Source organism: Lutjanus erythropterus, chromosome 15 (genome assembly GCF_056507025.1).
Source record: "Lutjanus erythropterus isolate fLutEry1 chromosome 15, fLutEry1.hap2, whole genome shotgun sequence".
In the NCBI taxonomy this organism is placed as follows: Eukaryota; Metazoa; Chordata; class Actinopteri; order Lutjaniformes; family Lutjanidae; genus Lutjanus; species Lutjanus erythropterus.
Window position 1 is genome coordinate 9,755,001 of NC_139331.1, and position 22,006 is coordinate 9,777,006.

Sequence of the window (22,006 nt, forward strand, 5' to 3'; positions counted from 1 at the left end):
CACTTTGAACATCCAACAGTAAGAGCGGATATGCAAAGATCTGCTCTGCTCACAAGGGAGGTGATACCTGGCTGGGAGGAAAGAGGACAACAGAGCGAGAGAGAGAGCTGTGTGAATTATTAACAGCTCTATCAGAGGAGATGCAGTGTGTGTCCTGATGCTGGAGGCTCTTGCAGCTCTGTGAAAACACTGAGCTGCTATGCACCAGCAGCATGAGAGATTGTCTCATATATGACTGTAAGGGCGAGTCTGTGTTAATGTTTGGTCTGTGTTGGATGTATGTTTAAATGCGCATAGTATCCGGTCACATTCAGGACGCGCTCTCTAATGTCTCTGTATGCAAACACATCTGGCAGTGATCAGCCTTCTTCCAGCTGTTACCTCCTGCTCTGTCTTCTAGTTTCCTTGCTTAAGTCCCAGTTGTGTATTTAATGTGTGTGAACATCTGTGCAAACTGTGATGAACAACAGTGAATCAATGCATCAGTACCTCTGTTATACAGGGTTCTGAAGTAGGGTTGCAGACAGCAACACCCAAATTTTAGACTGTGATAAATAAATACAGGGCAGTATCCTGTTATGTGACCATGTCTTGTCAAAGATAGAATCTAAATGTAAATACATGTTAAAGTTTCCTATAAATCAAGTCAAAAAGGAGAGATGTTAACTTGTTCTCCATTCTTACTGCATTTTCAGCCACTATTGTTTAACACACATAATGTGTATAGAGGAAAAATCTCTTAAGTCTCCTTTACATATACTTTAAAGACTTGCAGAAACACTGCAATTTATGCTTGTAATTAATACTTAAATTATTAATGATTTATGTTCAAATTTACATCAGATAGGTGTATCATTACCTGGTAGGGGCAGGGGATGTGATAGTCTCGACACTTCTCCTGGACCCAGGTGGTCTCCCAGACGGCTCGGTAGCTGTTTTCGTAAAGGTAGCAGCCCAGAACGGCCAGCAGAGGGACCAGGTAGAGCACGGAGAACACGGCGATACGAATCATGAACTTCACAAGCTTCTCCTGGTTCTCCTTCTCCAGTGGGATCTCCATGCGGACTCGGTTCAGTGCTGCGATGCCAGCCAGCAGCAGTGCCACACCGACCTAGGATTACACAAAAGTGAGGTGGGGATACGGTTTAAGATCATGGAGTTAACAACTTTTATCTGTTAACAGTGAATGTTAGGCTGTCATTATCTTTTAGAAACAACTTGGAACTATGGAGTCATAGTAGCGCCATAAAAAGAATAAATCTGTAAAATAACAAGAAAATAAATGAAAGAATAAAGAATTAAACAAAAAGTATCAAAAAATAATTACAAATAAAATATAAAGAAATAATCATTAGAAATTTCATTTATTTCAGTTTTTTTTATTTTATTATTTATTTATTTCAGAATAAATGTATTTATATATTTTTGAAAATATCTATTTATTTTTGCATGTAGATTTATTTTCTATTAATTCATTTTGTTTAATATCATGTCATTTATTTATTTTTATCCCTTTATTTTTCCTTATTCTGTCAATCAAATGGCTTTGGGTAGACCTTCCTGAACACGAGTCCTGCCAGGATTCAAGTATTCATTCAAGCAAAAGCAATAGGCAAATACTGGGGTAAAATATATAAATTATATAAAAATAAATTCAAAACACAAACAAACAGAAGAAGTACAGAAAAATAGAGCAATTTATATGAAAAAATATCTACAATAAATAAATACAAAACAAATGAACAAATAAGCATGAAAATATATATGAAAATGCTTATTATTATTATTATTATTATGCTTATTATTATACTTTTCTATTTCATTTTGCATTCCACATTTTTAAAATGTATTTATTCATTAATTTCCCTTTCATTTCTGGATTTTTAATTTACCTGAATATTTTTATTTATCTGTCTAAATTTGCACATTTATTTTCTTATTCTTCTGCAAAACTCTTCTTCTTATAGCACTCTTATGACTCAATATGAAGTAACTGCTCCCAACAATTGAAGTTGTGAGGAAGATAGCACTGTATGTTTTAATGCTCTTCCTCACCACTACGTCCAGTCCCAGTGGGGCAAGCAGGAACCAGCGCAGAGCCGTCAGGTTGTACAGCCCCACAAAGCAAACGCCGCTGACACTGTCTCCTTCGATCTTGTTCATGGCGAGCAGGCTCACAGTGAGGACACCGGGGATGCCCCAGGCACAGGCGTGGAAGAGCAGGGCCTTCTTCTCTATCGCCTCACTGCCCCACTTTGGAACAGCAGCCAGGAACCAGGTGATGGTCAGGATGACCCACCAGACGCTACCGGCCATGGTGAAGAAATACAGCACCATGAAGAGGAGGGTGCAGGCCTGAGACAGACAGAGTATGGACAGGTGTAGAATCAATACTAACATCTAGACAGTAGAAAACCAGCAAATAATACACAGTTTAGACTTTCTTACCTTGTTGTGGGAGCCTTGGGTCACTGTTGAAGCCCTAAATCTGCCAGGACTCGCAGCATTACAGGACACTTTGTCTTCTAGCAGAAACCCCAGGAAGAACACCAGTGACACCATCATGTAGCACACAGCATAGAATATAATTGGACGCTCTGGGTAGCGGAAGCGTGACACGTCAATGAGGAAAGTGAGGAAGGTGAAAAGAGTGGCGGACAGACAGACGATGGACACCACCCCGATGAAGTAGCGGGCAAATGTCAGCTCCTCACGTGTGAAGTACATGTTGGGACACGGGGGAGAGCAGTCACGGACCCCCATGAAGGAGTAGCCCAACTCAGGGTCAATTTTGAGTTCTCGAGGACACCAGAACCCGTAGTCCCGCTGGACGGAGACAGGGGATTCGGTTGTGTCCGAGCTGGACAGGAGGTCCACAGGACGGGGGTAGGGTTCGTCACAGTCTGGGAACCTGGGAGGAGAAGAGAGGGGAGGTGATGACCTCAGGGTTATTTCAGCTGTTAACATTTTAACAATACGTTATATTACAACCAACCAGCTGAACATAAATACATTTTTCTACCCTCCAGGCAGCTGGTGATTATAGGTCATACCAGAGCAGTATGAAGGAGAAGAAACTGTCTAGTGAGAATTCATAGTACTGTCTTTATTTTTATTATTATCACATTGTTAAGCAGCTGAATACATCTTTTGTAAGTATTCTTGATGTATTTATGTCTTTATTTAATATGCAAATGCTAGAAAGCTGACAGGAAATGAGGGGAGATAAGGGATGATTTGCATCTGTTGCCAGCCAGAACACAGGACGCTCCAAATACATCTTTCTTCTTCTTGGCTTATCATTGATGAGTGAGTATGTGTTTACATGTGTGTATTATGCATAAGAGCCAGGCGCCTGTAGTTGGGCTGTGGTTGGATTGATAGTAAAAATACTGCACTGCAACTTCTGCAAAACTCAGCCATGCTACTGGAGGGAATATAGTCTTGTCTCTCTAGTCAGACTTTCTGGAATGAACTGGCACAAATCATCCCCAAAATGCTGGGTTTTAGTATCAGCACAACATTCCCATCTCTCTATCTTGGATCTGGAACAGATGACCTACTACATATGATTCCAAAAACAATTGGGAGGAAAACAGTTGGAAAAATGGTGTGTTAATTTAGCCAATGAGACAGATCTTTCGTAATTACTGTGTGCAAGATTTTTGTTTTTAAGTTATGTTTTGAGCTTTTTGCCTTCATGAGATAGGACAGCTGAAGAGCAGACAGGAAAGGGGGTAGAGAGAGAGGGGATGACACACAGCAAAGGGCTGCAGATGGACGTTGAACCAGCGGCCGCTGCAGAGGACTTACAGCCTCCATACACAGGGCCAACTGAGCTACTGGGCTGCCTCCATGTGTGAGATTCTGTTCTAAATTAGGCCTTTATTTACTGATTATTCATTGACCATATTTGAGGGGGTTTTTGAGGGGTTTTTATGTATTCTGTTCATTATTTGATTTTACTGTCCTCACTTGCTGTTTGTCTTCAAGATTACATTTGTGACAACGTGATTTTGATTTGGCAATCATAATGTTGGTATTGTAGTACTGTGTTGGCCATGTTTGTGCACTGTGTTGCTGCTGATGTCTCTAATTTGATGTGTGGTTCACTGATTCAATTATCTGGCTGCAAAACTAATTTACCCTCTGAGACAACAAAGACTGAAATAAATTTAATTGTTAAGCAGCCGGTTCTCAAAATCAGGCGTCAGAGCTTCTTATAAACATGGTATTCATTTCTGTGGTCATCAAAATAAATGACTTTTTCCATGTTGCTCTGCTGTTGCTCCACTACTCCTCTCACAAAATGAAAATGTGCCCCAATGACTGATGCAGCAGGGTTGTTACGGCTGGCGTAAATCCAGGGGAGAGGAATTATTGCTGTTGTACCAACCTGTTGCAGTCCATCTCCTGTGGCCAGCTGACACCAAACATGTCCATTAGTTTGTAGCAGTCGCTCTTGGCCTGCAGACAGAGGCGGCGACAAGGGAGAGTCATCCGCCCATACTCCGTGCAAACGGGGGCATAGAGCGCACACAGGAACATCCGGAGCTCCGGAGAGCACTGAAGATTCACCATGGGATGGAACGGCTGGAGGTAGAGGCACAGAAAAAGGACTTTAATGTATAAATAATGTATTAAAAAAAAGAGAACCTATCAGCACAAAACAACAGAGGTGTCACAATTCTCCAAATCCACAATTTGATTTGGCTTTTCGAACAACGAAGGTTATTTACATTTTCAAATTTTGCTTTAAAAAGATCTCTATATCAGAAGTCAGAGATTTTATTTCAGTCACCAAGTATATAAAAGACTGTGGAAGACAGGAAATTTAAGGTCTATATCTTTTAACATTTTTATTAAACATTTAAAATGTAAATATTGTTTTACTGATGAGAGGAAAAAAACAAGACCCTGTTAATGCCATATAAATGCCCTTCTTTCATCTCATTTATGAAGAAGGCCTATATGTCCTATATTGTTTTCCTGATGAGAGGAAAACAGCAATGAAATGTCCTGTTAACTCAGACTAAATGCACTTATTTCTCTTTTCTAAAGAATTCAACATGTATGTTTTCAATTTCATGCATCAAGATAATATAAGGTGATGTGGAAATGGCAGTAAAAACAGTTCATTCATTTATTTATGCATGAACAAACTCTTACCAAGATTTATTGGTAAGGCCTATCGTGAACTGGGTCTCAATGGTTTGTTATTTTTACAAAGTGGGCCCCCCCAAAAAAAGTCCAATAAACAACATTTAATACATGCTGGATGCCGTAAGCAGGCAGGGGGTAAGACAAAAAAATACTGTGAGAATTACTGAGTATTTGATTTTGATTCTATATAGCTCATTTCAATTGATTTTCAATAATACTGAAATTGAAATTTAATACTGAAGTTGTGGCACCCCTACAAAACAATGAACCCGGTTTAATTGAAACAGTTTAAAAAGCCAGAGTGTCACTCAAACTTCACAATGAGAGCCAAAGAGAGGCACAAAGAGATCAGTGGAGCATGTCTCTGACCGTTTCTGGAGATGAATCCATAAAAACAACTCTGGCCTCTTTCCTAATAATCCCCTCCACCCCTGTGATTTTAAGCTCCCCCCTTCCTCCATCTCCTCTCTCTTCCTTCCCTCCAACCTCCAGATAGGAGGAGACAACAAGCTGGGCAACCCCCACCACACACACACACATACAGACAGGGCTGCTGCTGCTGACAGGGCCTTTGTGTTACAGGGAGGACCACGCTGTGACTGACTGACACACTGCGCTAACATGCATACACTCACACACTCAAGCCATAGTACCAACGGAAGTATATTATTTACATGCTAACACACCCACGTACGAGCACTATAATGCTCTCACACACATAAACTGAGCCAAGAGGCGGTGTGAGTGCAGGAAGCATCTGTGGGGTGTGTTGTTAATATGCAAATGCCTCGGCAAGAGTGTGGATGTGTGTGTACGTGTGTGTGTTGGTGAATGAGTGGGAAAGCATATACAATAATCCATGTGTCCAGGAGCTTGTGGTTACACATTTCCATATGCATGAATTTGCATACACCTCTGTGTTGGTGTGTGTGTTACAGAAAGGCCTCGAGCCACACCCAAGTCAGTCAGACACATGCTGCACGCCCTCCCCCAAAATTTAAAGACATGGGTCTGTATGACAGACAGGGACAGGGAGGGGGAAGGGAGCGGTGAGGAGAGGACAGGCAGGGGGCAATTTGTCTCTGTTTGTCAGAGGGGTGGATATTCAGGAGGACATGTTACTGTGGTTTTAACCAGTGAAACAGTTTGCTCTGCGTCTTCAGTAGAAATGAACACCTCGAAAAATTGGACAACACTTAGCTCTCTGTATAATTTTTAAGACACTTAGAGAGATATTGTTGAACTAATTCTGCTACATTCAAAGGCTTCTAGGTTGACAGAGTCAAAGGTTGAGCTGGGGTTGATTATTACACAGGGCTGCACAATTAACCTAGTAATGATCTCAATCACAATTTTGGTTTCCCACAATTAAATGAACATGATCGACTGTGATACTGACATTTAAAAAGCGTGTTCTGCTCATGGAATTCTCAAGCATTCCTTAAACTAACAGTTGGCCATCATGCATTGGCAGCCTGTGCAAAATTTCCTGGATGTTGCAACTGTAGCCCAGAGTGGAAGAGTAATATACTACACAGAACAGAAACAGCAAAATGAAAATCAAATGTCTAGAAGCAAGTGGGCGAGGAGCAAGTCCCTCATAAGGGATCAGAAACTGTTGTTTGGAAATATGTCAGATACAGAGCCAGTGATGTTAAGCAAGAACAAATTTAATGCAAAGAGTGCACAAGATTTGCTTCTGTGCCGCAAAGCAACACAACAAACTTGTTCAACCACCTGAAAAAACACTACAAACCTTCAGTTGGGTGAATACATGAAGACCAAGAGGAACTACAATGCTAATGTTACCTCACTCAATGCCTGTCTTGTTCAGCGTCAAGTCATACATCCATAACAGCAACACTGTACAGCACATCTTCATATGAATGCAGTACAATGTGAAAGTGAAAGCAGCTCTGTTGATTTAAGTTTGGGTATAAAGCTTTGATAAATCACATTACAAAAACTCTCAGGACTGGATTTTTTTAAACTTGAAACATAAAATGAAAATTAGAGACTGCTATTATATAACTGGTCATTTGGGCTTAATGTGGATATTTGGATAAAACCAAATGAAACACAGTTCATTCCCTTTAATCCTACTTTTATTGCGTAGTACACGGTGAATATCCTTAGAAATGAAAAAAGTCTGCAGCATCTTTCTATTCTGGGAACATTTTCTGGCTGATGATTGATTTCAGAGAACCAGGGTTTCGGGATTTTTCTCTGATCCTCTCAATTGTTTGTCACCTTAACCATAATCAGATGTGAACAGACAATTGTCATGTGTTCCCACCATATGTCTGCAACATCAGTACATCCTCCTGCTGACAGCATGTTTTCCTGCCACCCACATGTGATGTCTTTATATAAAAAAGGATTATAATGGGTGTTAGGCTTGGCCTTTAAAGCACAAAGCAGCCACATCCATGCAGCTTTTGTCATTGTCTTGTTCATATCACTCTTCTTGGAAGACAACATTAAGCTGCTGTGGAGGAGACTGAAAACAATCATGAGACAGACAGGCGCTGAGATACTCAGACTGGTGAGGGATCAGGGATTGATGGGTGATGACAGGGATTTATGTTCACACGTAGAAACGGTAACCTAAGTCTTAACTCAGCAGAGGATTCATATGCAATCTAAAATGTAGAGGATCACTTTAGGTAACTTACACGCCTGTCATAACTGAGATCAATCAACCAGTCGATCGTGTAATTTCTGTACAAATGGAGTCATCACGTTTCATTGAGCACCACTGGACGATAACACAATAATGCACACTCATCACATGCGAAGAGCCGGAGTTATCTATGAAGCATGAACATGAGTGAAATGAGAATGATCCACCTTGAAATGAGTCTATTACTGCAGATGTGCACATCAATCACACTGTACTATTTTATGTCTTCCAATAGTATAGACAGTCCACCCTACAAAGACAATAAAATATTACATTCCAATTTTCTCATCACTGGCTGTCAGATGTCTCCAAAATAACTTATTACTTTCCAAATCAACCTAAAAACATTTTTTAAAGATATTTAAGGGACAGTTTTGTGAGTCAAGTAGCAATAATTTTCCTTATCAATTGTACAAATTATTTTCCTTTATTTATCAGTTAATTCTTTGGTCCATAAAATGTCTGAAACAAAAATGCTCATCACAATTTTCCAAAGCCCAAGCAGACATATTCAAATTTCTTGTTTTGCCTAATCTATATAAAGATGGCTATTATAAAAGCACAAGGACTTGATAGAATTATAAAGATACAACTAAAATGCTTTAAGAATATCACATTGCAGCTACAGTGATGCAGAACCAGGTCAGAAAACACAGAGAAAGGAAACTGGAGTATGTTGCTGATGGTCTCTGGAGAAATAACAGAGAAAAGCAGAAAATCCTGAATGTCACCCCACCGTCAGTCCTGGGTGCTACTTTACTGAAGAGCCTCGCTGTGACTCACACGCTTTTTGCTGCTGGTGTGTGGTCCTGTGTGACATCTATTACTTCATCAGTGGTGCCCTGTCAGCGTTGGTTAACCACTCAAACATGAGCTAATGCAGCTAAAGTGAGCTTGCATCTTCGCTCTTCCACGTTTTGATTCCCGGAGGCTACTGATATGCTCCATAGAGCACAATGTACTACACTGTACTGTACTACAAACCGAGATGCCATGGGAGACGGCTGAATAAATATATAGGCTACAAAGACTGATGATCTACTAGGGGAAAAACTCTTCCTATTCATGCTGCTTCCCATTTTTTCTATTTTTATGCTCCTCCATCATCCACTACTCTCCTACCATGCTTACCCCTCCTCCATCTCTTCAGTGTCTCCATTCAGCCATTTTATTACACTCAACCCAACATGTGAGCCTGTGTGGGGCCAGGCAGGACTGAACTGGTGGATGGGACATATGGCTGGTCGTGGCTTTACCCACACAGTCAGAAGTCTAAACAAATCCAAATACCAACATCTTGAGGCCCTGCGGAACCTCTCTGCACTCTCCACGGGGATCTGGTGTTAATGGCCACACTGGAAACAGCTGGTGAACCACTGGTCTGATGAATGGCCAGAGGTTTGTCATGGCGCTTTCCACCCTAGAGCCGGCCGTGTAAGGAGAATCAAGCGTGTAATACACAACTCTTTCAAATGGTGCAGGCCTGAGGGGGGTGGTATGCTAATGTAATTTCAGTTTCAATCCTGCTGCTACAGTCATTATGTATTCATGGGAGTTTGTAAGGAGATTTTTGATCTCTGAAAATGTGGAATAATATGCCACTGTGGAAATAACAGGCTCACACACAGTCAGACATGACAGTTAGAACAGCAGTGGATTCTGGGACTCCATTGACAGTTAGCAAACCATCTACAGAGGGGGTAAATGTAGTTAGTTAGTGCCACCTATCATTGCTGACTTAGACATTAAAACAAAACATAATGTATAGATATTTCTAATCTAAAAATCTATTTAAAAAATTAAAGAATGCTGTGCCATATTATTAAAATTCATATCACAATAAATTGTCACAATAAGCCAAAAGGGACAGTGCTGAGGGTGCTTCAGGAGTCGACGTGTTTTCCAATATCTCTGACAAGCTTAAATGTTTTAAACATCCAAGACTATTCTCACTAAGGGATACCAAGTACAAAATATAGCCAAGGGACAAAAAGTTTTAGTTAACAACCAAAAAGTCAAGAAACGGGGAAGACAAAACTAAAGAAAAACCAATTAGGCTCAAGTCAGACCTTGGACTCACGTGAACCAGACAGCCTGGATGAAGATACTGAAACAGGAGACCATTCTGACAGAGTCCTGCTCTCTGATATCAAAACAACAATGACAACAAGGAAGCTGTCTTGATCACATAGCAACACAACTGACACTACATATGACACAACATTTGTGTTTCCAGCTGCTTAAATGCAAGGATTTGCTGCTTTTTGTCATTTATGATAGCAAGTGAAGAGTCTTTGGGTTTCAGACTGTTGGTTGGACAGACAATGAGACAAACACCTCTTAGAAGCAATCTGAAGACATCACTTTGGGCTCACAATTTTATGGCATTTTATAGAGTAAACAATAATCTATCAATCTCTATCTACTATCAAACCTCTAAATTTTTCAGTTCTAAATTTTTAAGTAGTCTTCAGCAGTCCTCTTCCACAACAGACTAGGGATGTGTCAGATTATATCGTTCAAGATAATTTTTATATAATTTTGATGATACAAAAAAGTTTATATAAATAATGTCAGTATTAGACTTGTTGACATAACGACATTATACTGTTGCACACAGCAGAAACAAGCATGGCTTAATGTAAAAGTGATGTTGCTACAGGCTCCACAATGAAAGAGCTAGTTAAAGGGAAGAAACTTCAGTAGTGTGTAAGTGAGCTGGTTACAAACAAATCAGATGTTAAACAAACCAAGGAAATACTTAAGAAGTGCAAGAAGTCTGTGACAACAAAAGGGGGCAATACAACAATTATTGTAAACTAATTAATTAATTGTACCCATGAGCAAAAGCATTCAGTATTTTGTCATATTGTCAAGAAGCACTACCCCAGAAATACCTGGAATATCATGATATGATTTTGGGGCCATATCATCCACCCCTACAACAGAACTTTGAACTTGTCAAAGTAGTAGTAGTAAAAATTCCAGGTGTTATTAGTAACGCCTGCATTATTTTCAAGTATCTAAGTAAACTGTGACAGTGTGACCATGATGCAGCAACCGAAATTCAAGCAGCCTAATGGAATTCAGCCATCATGTATTTGGTTATTTTCACCTGTGCTTTTCTTACTGTGACATGTCAAAACGTACTGATAGTCTGGTGCTCAAGAAAAAAATAGACCTTTTTCCCCAGCAGCCATATTAATATGAAATAGGACAGTAAGCACAGTTGTTACAGATGGTACTGATTAAAGTCCCATTCAGTTTCGTGTAGCAGAACCTTTCCAGTGACCTGAATGACCTGTGTTTATCTTACTATTTCATGACAAAATGTCTGCTATGAAAAAGGCCTATTCTGTAGTGTACAGCACTAGTGAAGCACACTATTCTACAGCTTGTTTATTATAATTATTATTAATTGCATCCATGTAAATTATCTCTGACTTAAAGGCAAATATCAGCAGCCTTGTGAGACTGAAAACCACTGGTCTGAACTTAATGTGAACTTAGTAAATTCTAATATCTTTCACATGCCTGCAATGACAAAAAAGGCTAGGGAATATAATATAAAGATATATTATTTAATATGGCAGTTCAATGAGGTCAACATGAGTTTGTTTACTTAACATAATATTTTGGATATATCTGCATATTTTTAATCTAATCCCAAAAGTGTGAGCCTTTGAAGAAAGAAGAAAAACAGCGTTGACCTCAGTTTCACCTCCATACATTTCAGAGATTATCTAGCATGATTTGAGTCAGATCGAGATTCTGGTGATATTAAATATTAATACAGCCTGGTCCAACGAAGAGCATCCAAGGGGTGGCTGCTGTATGTACCTCCCTAATGCTAAAGTAATTAGTTTTTAATAAAGGCTCCAAGTCAGCTGCTAAGATGCTGCTGTGACTGATGAATTGCTGACAAAGAAGCCCACCGTGGCCAACTGGTCTGTGTTGATTTGTTCTTTTAGAAATACCTCCCAGTCACCTCTCTTACCATCACCCCCACCCTCCTCCTCTTCCTTCAGCCGCTTCTCCTCCTGCATTTTCTCTCCCTCTCTCACCCCTTTATCCTCCTTTCTCCTCTGCTGCCATTCCAATTCTCCAAATTTCCAAGCTCAGCACCATGGCGACGAGTGATGCATCACCAGGGAAGAGGAGGAGGAGGAGGAGGAGGAGGAGGAGGAGGAGGAGGAGGAGGAGAAGGAGGTGGAGGAAGAGGGAGGAGAGCAGGGTTCGAGGAGGTCAGGGTGCGGGGTGGAGGAGACCACCTCCCGGGAGGCAAGAAAGCCTCCGCTCCCTTTGTTAACAGCACAATTGGGACCGTTTCCTGGGCAACGGGTGAGCCCTGCATTGGGGGAGGGGGAGGACAAAAGAGACGGGTGAGAGAAAGGAGGGGGTGAGACTGTGGGTGAGGGAGGGAGAGAAGGGATGGGTCGACCGAGTCAGCCGTGTCATTCACCGCTAAGAAATGTTTGAAAACCTCACGCTCTGACAATGTGTAATGTCCGTGCACACACAGACACACACACAGAAAGGTTGTTGTGGACCAGCGAGTTGCTCTCTGGATGTGCTTCTCTTTCAGTCCACTGCCAATAAACACGGTGTTGGACATTAAATAAAACAAGAGGCTCTTTTATAGACGGGGTCACGCTGGGTGGGATTTATCAGACCATGTTGTGTGTGAGTGTGTGTGTGTGCTTAACAGGGGTACATCTTCACTAGCCAACACAATGAGCATGTTAAATGGTGTACTTTTTAGTTCACTGCAGCGTGTTTTAACAGACTTGCAGCCATCAGGGAGCTTTATCAGCATTTTACACAAACTCTCACACACAAACACACACCCCTGCTCTCCTTTACAAATCCATTCACACGGCATGGGTGGAGTATCTGGGTTATTCTGCATAGCAGCTGTAACATGACACAGTTTGTCTGAATGTGTTGTAAACCTGAGACAAGAGACTGATTTAACGACCTAAAAGCTGCAGGAAATGAGTGTAAGTGGGACTAGGCAGATTAAAAACAGACCATTGACTGGTCTTTGTGTCACTGCACACCCTTCATACAAAACACAACACGACAAATAGACCTATCACGGAAAGATGAAATCAAGACAACCTTTTCAGTTTTGTTAGATTAGTATATTGACGGGCCGAATAACCTTGTCATCTTGTATATTTTGTCACTGAATTTCCACAAAGAGAACATTCACTTTTTTCATCTTGCAACCATTAACATGATTTGCTGGCTTGGCTTTGGCTTCATGTAAACAAACCCTCTTATCAATCTAATCTAATTAACATCTTCAGTTGGCCCTGACCTCTCGCTTGTCCCATCTGGCCTTGAGGAAACATTCAAGCCATCCCTGTTCTCATTACTTTTACAATAATACAGCAGTCCTTCTTAATATCACCTCTATCTCTGTCTCTTCTTCTACTGGTTGTATAATTTCTTTGTCCAGCTAAATACCTTGGAAGCCAATTAATATATCCATTTTTGGATATTGCAATATATCATCAATTCTATAATTTATCCAAAGCTCAGAAAACATCTTCTGCACTTGATAGATTTTTCCTATTACTTGTACAGTAAAGGAGACGGCAGCAGTTGTACCAGTTATATCAGAATTTTGAACTTTGATACAATACTAGTATTTTAAAAAGATACCAGATACCCCTTTCGATCCAATGGCAAAAAGGAAAGACCTTGGAACACAAAATAGATGATTTATTTGCAAATTCAGTGCTGGTACAGAAAAGGTCACTGAACACTGTCTGGTTTTGTTGCAAGCCAATTCTCAGGCAGGATAATAAAGTCTGTACTGAACTCAGGTTGAGCACTTAATTTTTTTTTTTTTTTTTTGTATAGCGTCAGTACTTTTGATTGTTTTAAAACATTTGGCATCAAAAAAGTATTGAAGTATCACTAATTTTCATAATCTTTAACTGTACTGATGGTGTGGTTTGCAGTGCTTTTCTCAAAAACCAAACACCAAGCAAAGCACCTACCTTACATGAAAAATGATAATGTGAGCATTACTACAAAGAAGGCAAAAGTGTAAGTGTATAATAAGTTAATAATATCATAAGAATTTCTCTCTCCAGCAAAGAAATCCTTGACTGATTTGTAAATCCAATAGTGGAAGACTTACTGTATCAACTACCGCCATTAAAGAAAGAGCAGTCCTGATATCTTACGGTATAACATTAGTGAACTGTGAATCAAATGCCATCAAACCAAATACCTTTGGATGTCTTGGACAGTTCAAACTAGTTTCAATGATTCACTACGATGAACCCACGCAGCTTTACATTCATCCTGTAGCTACAGTGTGTATCTCTCTACAGAAGGGGATTTCAGCCCGTTTCTTTTTTCCTCTTATAGTAATGCCAGTCAAATCCGCCACGCTCCCACTTATCTTATGTGAGTGTGGCACGGTATCATTGTGGCACAGAAATAGCCGATTCCCAGCCCTGAGGCCACTGTCCCACTTCAGCTGCGAGGTCATTCAGCGGTCAGCGATGACAGACTGAGTGAGGATGAACGCCAAAACAGAAAATCCTGTTTTTAGAAATCACAGTATTTGTGTTTGTTTGCTGTTCAGACAGCCATAAAATATGTATTTGTGCAATAAAGTAAGAAAAACCTTTTATGTCTGTATAAAACTGCTCTGTTGCTGTGGTTGGCAGAGCATTTCTCATCCACAAAGCAATCATGTGTCACCACACAGCGTCAGCCTTTAATTAAATGCTGTACAGTGTATATCACGGACTGAAGTCTTAGAAAGATTACCAATATATCACAAGATAAAGCAAAAGTTTATAACGATATCATGATAAATAGCACCCACTTACCCAAAAAACAAAAACCTTGAAAAGACCTTGAAAAGCGGGACAAGAAGAAAGAAATTCAGAGAGACACCACTTCAGGGGGTTTAGACAAAAACTGTAAGAACGGCAGGCGTTGGTTCTCGTCCAACTCCCAGTTTCTCCACGGTGCGAGGCATTCATCATCATTATCATGGCTATTCAGCAGACCTAATTCCCTTTAAAATCAACTGTCAATTCTCATTTGGTTGCCCTCGACATCTTACAGGCTTTGAATTCTCCCATGAACTGGATCTAGGGCAAGTTATCTGGAAAACAAGAGCCAAACAGAGGCATAGTCTCTGTTATTTTGAACCTATGGGGTTACCATATGTTTTTCCAACCCAACAAGCATTTTTTGAGCGCTAAAAGAGACTTAATTGTGGATCCATGACCAATCAAATTGAACACCGTCTAAAGCACAACTGCCTCTTTCTGTTCACAGCAACCCACACACTGCGATTGGGCATTAGAAGCTAACCTGGCCTCAGCAATGAGAAAAAAATAATTGCAAACCACATACATATAGCAAATTTACACATCAAAATTCAAAATGTTTTTTTTTTTCTTGAAAGAATCCATCAAAAATCACTATGTGAAAATCTTAAAAAACAACATGACTGAGTGACTAAACCCAGAGGATGAAAGGGAATATTTCGGCAATGACAAGAAAGGACACGCCGCAAGTCTGAGGTGGAGGCGGGAGTGTCTGCATCTTTTCCAAATGTGAGTGCAGCTGTGATGTGGTGCGATGTGATGCTGTGTGCTTACACAGTCGGGCAGGGCATGCTTAGAGGTTACATAACCCTGGATTGTAGTGGCACACACACACACACACACAACTCCTCCCGCCCTCCATCTCTCCATCTCTCTCTCACTCAGCTTGTCTCTGCTGAGCACAGTGAAGTGGAGTAGGCACAGATGGTCGGCAGGGCTCCACACATGGACCCATTGCTCTGCCAGGCAGGGTGGGGTGGGTGTCGAAGGGTAAAAGTGATAGAGGGAGTGGGAGACGATGTGAGCATAATACTGAGAATGGATAAACTGAGATAAATATAGATGGAATGACTGATATACATGCACTCATAGGTAGGCAGATATTTCAGCCAACAGAGGACCGAATTTGGTAACTGGGTCCAGTTTTGGCCAGTAATTGCTCGATAGATTGAGCTTCCAGAGGGATCAGCCTATATAAAGGATGGGATTAAGTTAATGAGGTGATGCATCTGCTCCATGATTGTGTTTAAATGCCTAACTCGACGTCTCAAAGAGGATGACCTAGCCACAACAGTGAGCTGGTAAATCTATAGATTATCTAAAGGGTAGAAACAATAAAACACTAGAATCTGAGCTCTAATCCATCAGCTGAACCAAAGCAAAACAGAGGACAGTTTGGTGTTTTCATTACCAGACAAAGTTGACTAACTTCTCAAAAGCCTGTTATATAAAATGACTTTGGCGCACAACAAATTATGTGAAGAGTCCCTACATGTTGGGCTAAATCACTGTCTATCAACATGCCAGATGTGCATCCAGAAACCACTTTAGGACAACACACCCTGTTAAATCAGTGGCGTTTAATAATGCACTGTTCTCATGGCCCCCAGGGACAAGTATTAAAACTTAATTTTCTGCTTAATGTTTTGGTAATACACTGAGTCCCTGGAGCTAGAGGAGCCAAATTAAAGTAGGCTAGCACTATGATATTACTAACTCTCAGCACATACCCAGTTAGCTGCGGTGATAGCTATCTAGGCTACTGATGTCCATGGGGCAGGTGGTGCAGCATATACAATGAACCACTTATCAACATGTGAGGAAGACTAATTATATCACAAACCCCTGTCCTGACCTGACAATACACACAGTTAGACAGAGATGCTATCTGTGTCAATTTCCCTTCTGTGCAGCCACAATAATGTGAGTCAAAACAGATGAAAAAAAAGGGTTGGGGTTAACACAGAGTCAGAGACAGAAACAAAGTGGGAGGTACATTGAGAAGAAAAACCAAGACATAGGGTCACATTTAGAGACGCAATAATTAGTCAATTAATCGATTAGTTGATCAAAAGAAAATTAGCTGTTAACTATTTTGATAAGGGTTCTGATACCAATATTGGGCAATTTCCTTTTTTTTTTTAACACGAGCCAGGCCATACAACAATAGAAATTACATTGCATCCACAATGTAAACCTATGTGGATGTGATGTAATTGCATAAGGCTCAGAAAAAATAGTAACAATATGCACATATTATAATACACTGATATTGGATTGATATGTGGTATTGGCCGATAAAATTCAGTTATCGAATTGGTATCGTTTCAGTCATTTTTCAACCAAACATTTGCCGGTTGCAGATTCTTAAATGTAAGGAGTTGTTGCTTTACTTTGCCATTTATCATAGTAAATGAAGAGTTTTCAGGACTGTTGGCTGGATAAAAGGAAGAGATCACATTGAGATCTGGGAAATTGTGATGAGCATTTTTTCACAATTTTCTGACATTTTATATACTTAATGATTAATCATGAAAATAACCAGCAGATTAATCAATAATGAAAATAATCTTTAGTTGTAGCCCAGACAAAAATTAAAGGTATGCAAAAGAAGCCTTGCTTTCTCTCTTCAGAAGGTCAGTTTTTGTGGGTATTAAGACTGGCCCTTGTTACTTTAAAACAAAACCCAATGTCTTCTTAATCGCTTTTTAAGACAATGACTAAAATTTCCAAGAACAAATAACAAGAAAAATTTCATTATACACACCCAATATGTAAAATTAATTCACTAAAAATATGATATTGCAATTACTCACACTATTCTTCAGGTGTAAACCCATTTTATACAGGCCATTAGCTATTTGTGTTCAAAATTAATAGCTTTTAGGAAAAAAAAATCAATCAAAAAAATAGTTGGTTGAAATCAATATCCAGCAGAAATTTGAACTTAATATCAGATATCTACTACATAGGCTCAACTGAAGGTTCACAATCCATTAATTCTAATAGTCTACGGAATATGAAAAACTGGTGAAAAATTCTTCAATCTCTCAGAAGCCGACATATCTATTTAATTTATTTAAAATTTTATAAAAGCACAGCAAAGCGGGAAATCCTCACATTTCAGAACCTAGAAAAGACAAATGTTTAAGGCATTTCTGCTTGAAAAATTAGTGAAACTACTATTTTTAAAAATAGTTTTCAATTAATCTTTTGTCTGTGAATTAGGGCTGAATGATATGAAAATAAATCATATTACAATTTTTTTTGACACATGTTGCAATTGAGATATAAGTCTCAATTTTACTGGTAATGGCAATTTCTACACTTCATTTTTCAAGAAAAAATTATTATGATAATGGGATTATGTGATTTTTGCTAGGGTCTAAACCTTATGTCTGGAGAATATGATTTGCAGACCACTGCATCTCCACCTCAATGATTCATTTATAATAGTATGTTGTGATATATTTTACCCTTATCAAAAAATTGCAGCTCCTGTGATTTGGATGTAGCAATTTCAATTATATTTCAATTAATTTGTTCAGCCTAGCATGAACTTCTGGACTGGCAGAGTAATTGTTTCAGATTATTTTAGAAAGAACCCGGGAGACAATTCTCAGAAGAGAGCAGCAAAACAAAGAAAATGGAAAGGAAACAGAACAAAACATACACGGCGTAAAAAATAAGATGTAATATATTATTTGCCATATAAACCTTGTTATTATTTCCAAAAGGTCAGCTTTACGGGTGACAACAACAGCACATCTGGTTAACACTTCTGAATGAGAAGTTGTGAATGAATTACTGAGACAATGGTGATATTAAAACTACTCAAACAGAAAGGACCTGAAATCCTCCCTACATTTTACCGTTTATGACTTTAATATAAGCTTATGACTCTCAAAAGCAGCATACTGGAGTTTATCAAATAAATACCCATTTGATAAAGAACGCTACTAATTTGTGTCCCAAATCCATCGCTTTAAACAGGCCTGGACAAATTCGCATAAAAAATAACAGCAGGCTAAAATGAATGTAGCGCAGATATTTGTGCTCTTAGCAGTTATGTTTTTAACCTCTGGTACAAGGTTTATCCACCATCACTGTATGTTCCAATTATATTTTAATCTTCTAGTATTTTCTGTTAAAACTTGTTTTTCAATAGTATATTAAAAGGCTTAATGTATCCCAGATATTCCCCTTCCACTGAGTAGGTGCGGCAGACCACAAGGCTGTTACGTTTCAGTCCCATTATGGCCTAAATGGATTATTACTGTCTAAATGTGTTTCAAACAGAGTGGAATGATATTTTCTTGTGATTATTTTGACTGATATTGCAATTGCAATATGATTGGTGATATTAGAGGAAATGCTAATTCTCTTAGCATTATTCTTATTTTCTTTAACAAATATATTAAAGTGACTGTGGTGTGATATTTGCAAAGATTAGTAACAGAGAAAGAAAATAAAATGTTTTCTTAAGTCTCCATAATATGATGCGTAGACTATGACATCTCTGCAGAATGGCAATATTTTAATTTAAAATATTTTGATGCAAATTTCACCTTTATTAAATATTGTGCCTCATGTGTTTTGAAAATTGCAGTAGGACATATTACAATTCATTAAAAGAGCAGTAATCAATTCTGGAGAGAGACTGCTGAGCCTCATTCTCATTCATTGTTTTGTTAAGTCACCAACCCAAAGCATCAGTGTTTCATGACCTGGGAACGAGACTCAGCCGTCATCTTTCTCTAAAATCGATGCCCCCACCTTTAATGTTCATCCCTCTATTCAAAGGGTGTTTTCTTCCTAATAAACAGAAAGAAAACACCGCTGCTTATTTTCCATGGACCAAAAAAATATTTGTATTGATTATCAGTACAAAACTTCAGGAAATACCTGTGCTGTCCTTCACAATCTCAATTTCGAGGAACACAAATTGCAGCTTTAAAAGGCAAAGCGATTCACATCTTTCACATGTCAGCAGTGTACTGTACCTCCATGGCGAGAGCAGCAGTCTGCTGGTCGTAATGGTTCAGGATGTTGGGCATGAAGGTGGAGTTGTAGGGCAGCCCCTGGCACATGCGTAGGGTGATGGGCTCACAGGTGAACAGGCTGTGGCTCCCCGCTGCCGCATCCATTGGGATGGCGACGCACGCTGTCAACATGGACACCGACAGCACCCACAGGAGATCCATGACTGGTCCGTACAGCAGGAGACAAGAAAGACCCAGGGGACGGCTGGTTAAGAAGAGAGGTTGAGCCCCGTCAGCATCTGGCTCGTTCACCAGGAAAAGGAAATCACAGGGTTTAAGGAGTGTCCAGGACTGTCTAGTAGTCTCTTCCTCCTCTTCGGCTCACAGACAAACAGTCGGGGTCGCACACCGTAATCCAACACAGCCATGGTTGAAGCTGACAGCATCCATCACCGTGGTGTTTCCCATCAGCGGCAGCCGCAGAGTGTCACAACACCTCCATCACCTGAGAGATGCTGTGGTCCTTTAAGACGCTACGCTGCTATGACCGAATGGCTCACACTCCTCCCTCTGCTGCCTCGTCGGACAGCGATGATGATGCTGTGGAACAGGATATCGATGACAACCACAGATGGAGATGATGTCAGCCTGCGATCTGGAAAATAAAAGCACATTTTTAAAAACATTAGGTCTCAGATCAGCAATAGCAGGTTATCCATCTGTAGTATTTGTTGAAAATGGCAGCCCAGAACACTTTTTTTTTCTTTTTTTTTTTTTTTTTAAAAAAAAGGAAAATTAAACTAATTACAGACTGCTACTGAAAAACACACAAAAGGCTGTTTTAAGAGGGTTGGTAATTGCTTTTCAGGTCACCAACTGTGGTGGGTGGATTGTGCAGATGAATGATAACATTAGCAGAATTAATTAACAGATAATATAGCATGCTTGTGACTAATAATGACAGCAAAATGCTCACATACAGTGCAAATATCTGAATCATTAATATATCCACACATTTACTTGGGTATTTACACTTTTTTGTGGTAGTTTATTGAACTGACTTATCATAATATGTAGCGAATTGTAATATGTTACTCTTTCTAATTATTTTAGTGATGTAACCTTAATTCGTGGACTGAAACAGTTTCGACAATTATTTTTAGCCTTTTCTTGTAATTTAGCCATTTTTGCATAAAGGAAAGGGAAATTACCACATTTACATGACAGTACACACCCATAACAGCTCAATACCTTCCAATTCACTCAGACAAAAAACAAATAATACTTTATTTAAATGTAGGTATATACTTAACCCAAATGTCAAACAAGCACAGCTACGTTTTAAAGGTTTCCCACCGTAAATGCGAAGGTAATGCGTCCGTTAGCCGTTAACGTTACCTGTGCGTTATTATAAACGGGTCCTCCTGTGGGTCCTTGCAGGGTTTCGTGAATTAATTGCTGCTCATAAATGTGAGTGTAGCGGACTAACGTAACCTCGTCACGGTTGTTTGTTTGTCTGACTGCGGTAACTGAGCCACTACAGAAGAAATGGTTGAATAAAATGGACAGAAATGTCAATCAGCGCAGCGGAGACAAAAGATGACGGTTAGTTAAATGATGGTAACCGTGGCATATGTAGCCTGCCTGTGTACCGGTGTTATAATTCACCGCACCGAGCCGGGCGGGCGGCTGCATGGGAGGCTGTTCACGAGAAACACTCCGGTTATAAATTAAAGCTAAACTGGTCAAATTAAAGGCAACTTTACCTGAATGTTGTGCTGAAAATTCACGTGTAGCACCGGCGTCTCCGCCGTTCCTCGAGTTGGTAACAATGAGTGAATGTCCCTCTAGCAGCACCCTCCTCCCGGCTCCTCCTGTCCTCCTCCTCTGTCCTCCTCCCCGCTGCTGTCCTCCCTCCTCTCTGCCGAGCGTCAAGCGTACGGCATTTTCAAAATGGCGTCCAGTCAAAGCTATCAAAATAAAAGCCTCGCCAACTGACGTACCGTAAGTCCAGACTGTCGTTACAGGTATGTACGGTACATTACACGGAGAATATCACATTTTAACCAGAAAAGCATTTAAGTAACTAACGAAGCAAGACCCAGCTGACAACACATTACTGTGTCAGTAAATAAAACATGTAGCTAATGAGGTAGTAACGCATATTTTTTATTACATCCCACACTTAAAATATGAGTTGTTGCAACAGATAAAAGTATTTATTTCAACATCAAACAACGATTTCAGTTTAATGATTTAATTCTTTATGAAAACGAATTGTAAGCAGTAGTTGAAAATAACTGAGATTTAAT

General features: G+C 39.8%; 1 protein-coding gene across 1 annotated transcript in view; it reads right to left on the reverse strand.

Annotated features, from left to right (window-relative positions):
* Nucleotides 1-21,598, reverse strand: part of fzd3a (frizzled class receptor 3a) — a 29,428-nt gene extending 7,830 nt beyond the window's left edge. The window contains exons 1-6 of the mRNA XM_084737328.1: nucleotides 21,461-21,598; nucleotides 19,716-20,349; nucleotides 4,397-4,593; nucleotides 2,449-2,911; nucleotides 2,056-2,355; nucleotides 860-1,111 (exon numbers count right to left, since the gene is read on the reverse strand). Coding sequence (XP_084593454.1) covers nucleotides 860-1,111; nucleotides 2,056-2,355; nucleotides 2,449-2,911; nucleotides 4,397-4,593; nucleotides 19,716-19,916 — 1,413 coding nt within the window. The 5' untranslated portion in view covers nucleotides 19,917-20,349; nucleotides 21,461-21,598. The remainder of the gene's footprint in view (nucleotides 1-859; nucleotides 1,112-2,055; nucleotides 2,356-2,448; nucleotides 2,912-4,396; nucleotides 4,594-19,715; nucleotides 20,350-21,460) is intronic.
* Nucleotides 21,599-22,006: the final 408 nt, after the last annotated feature.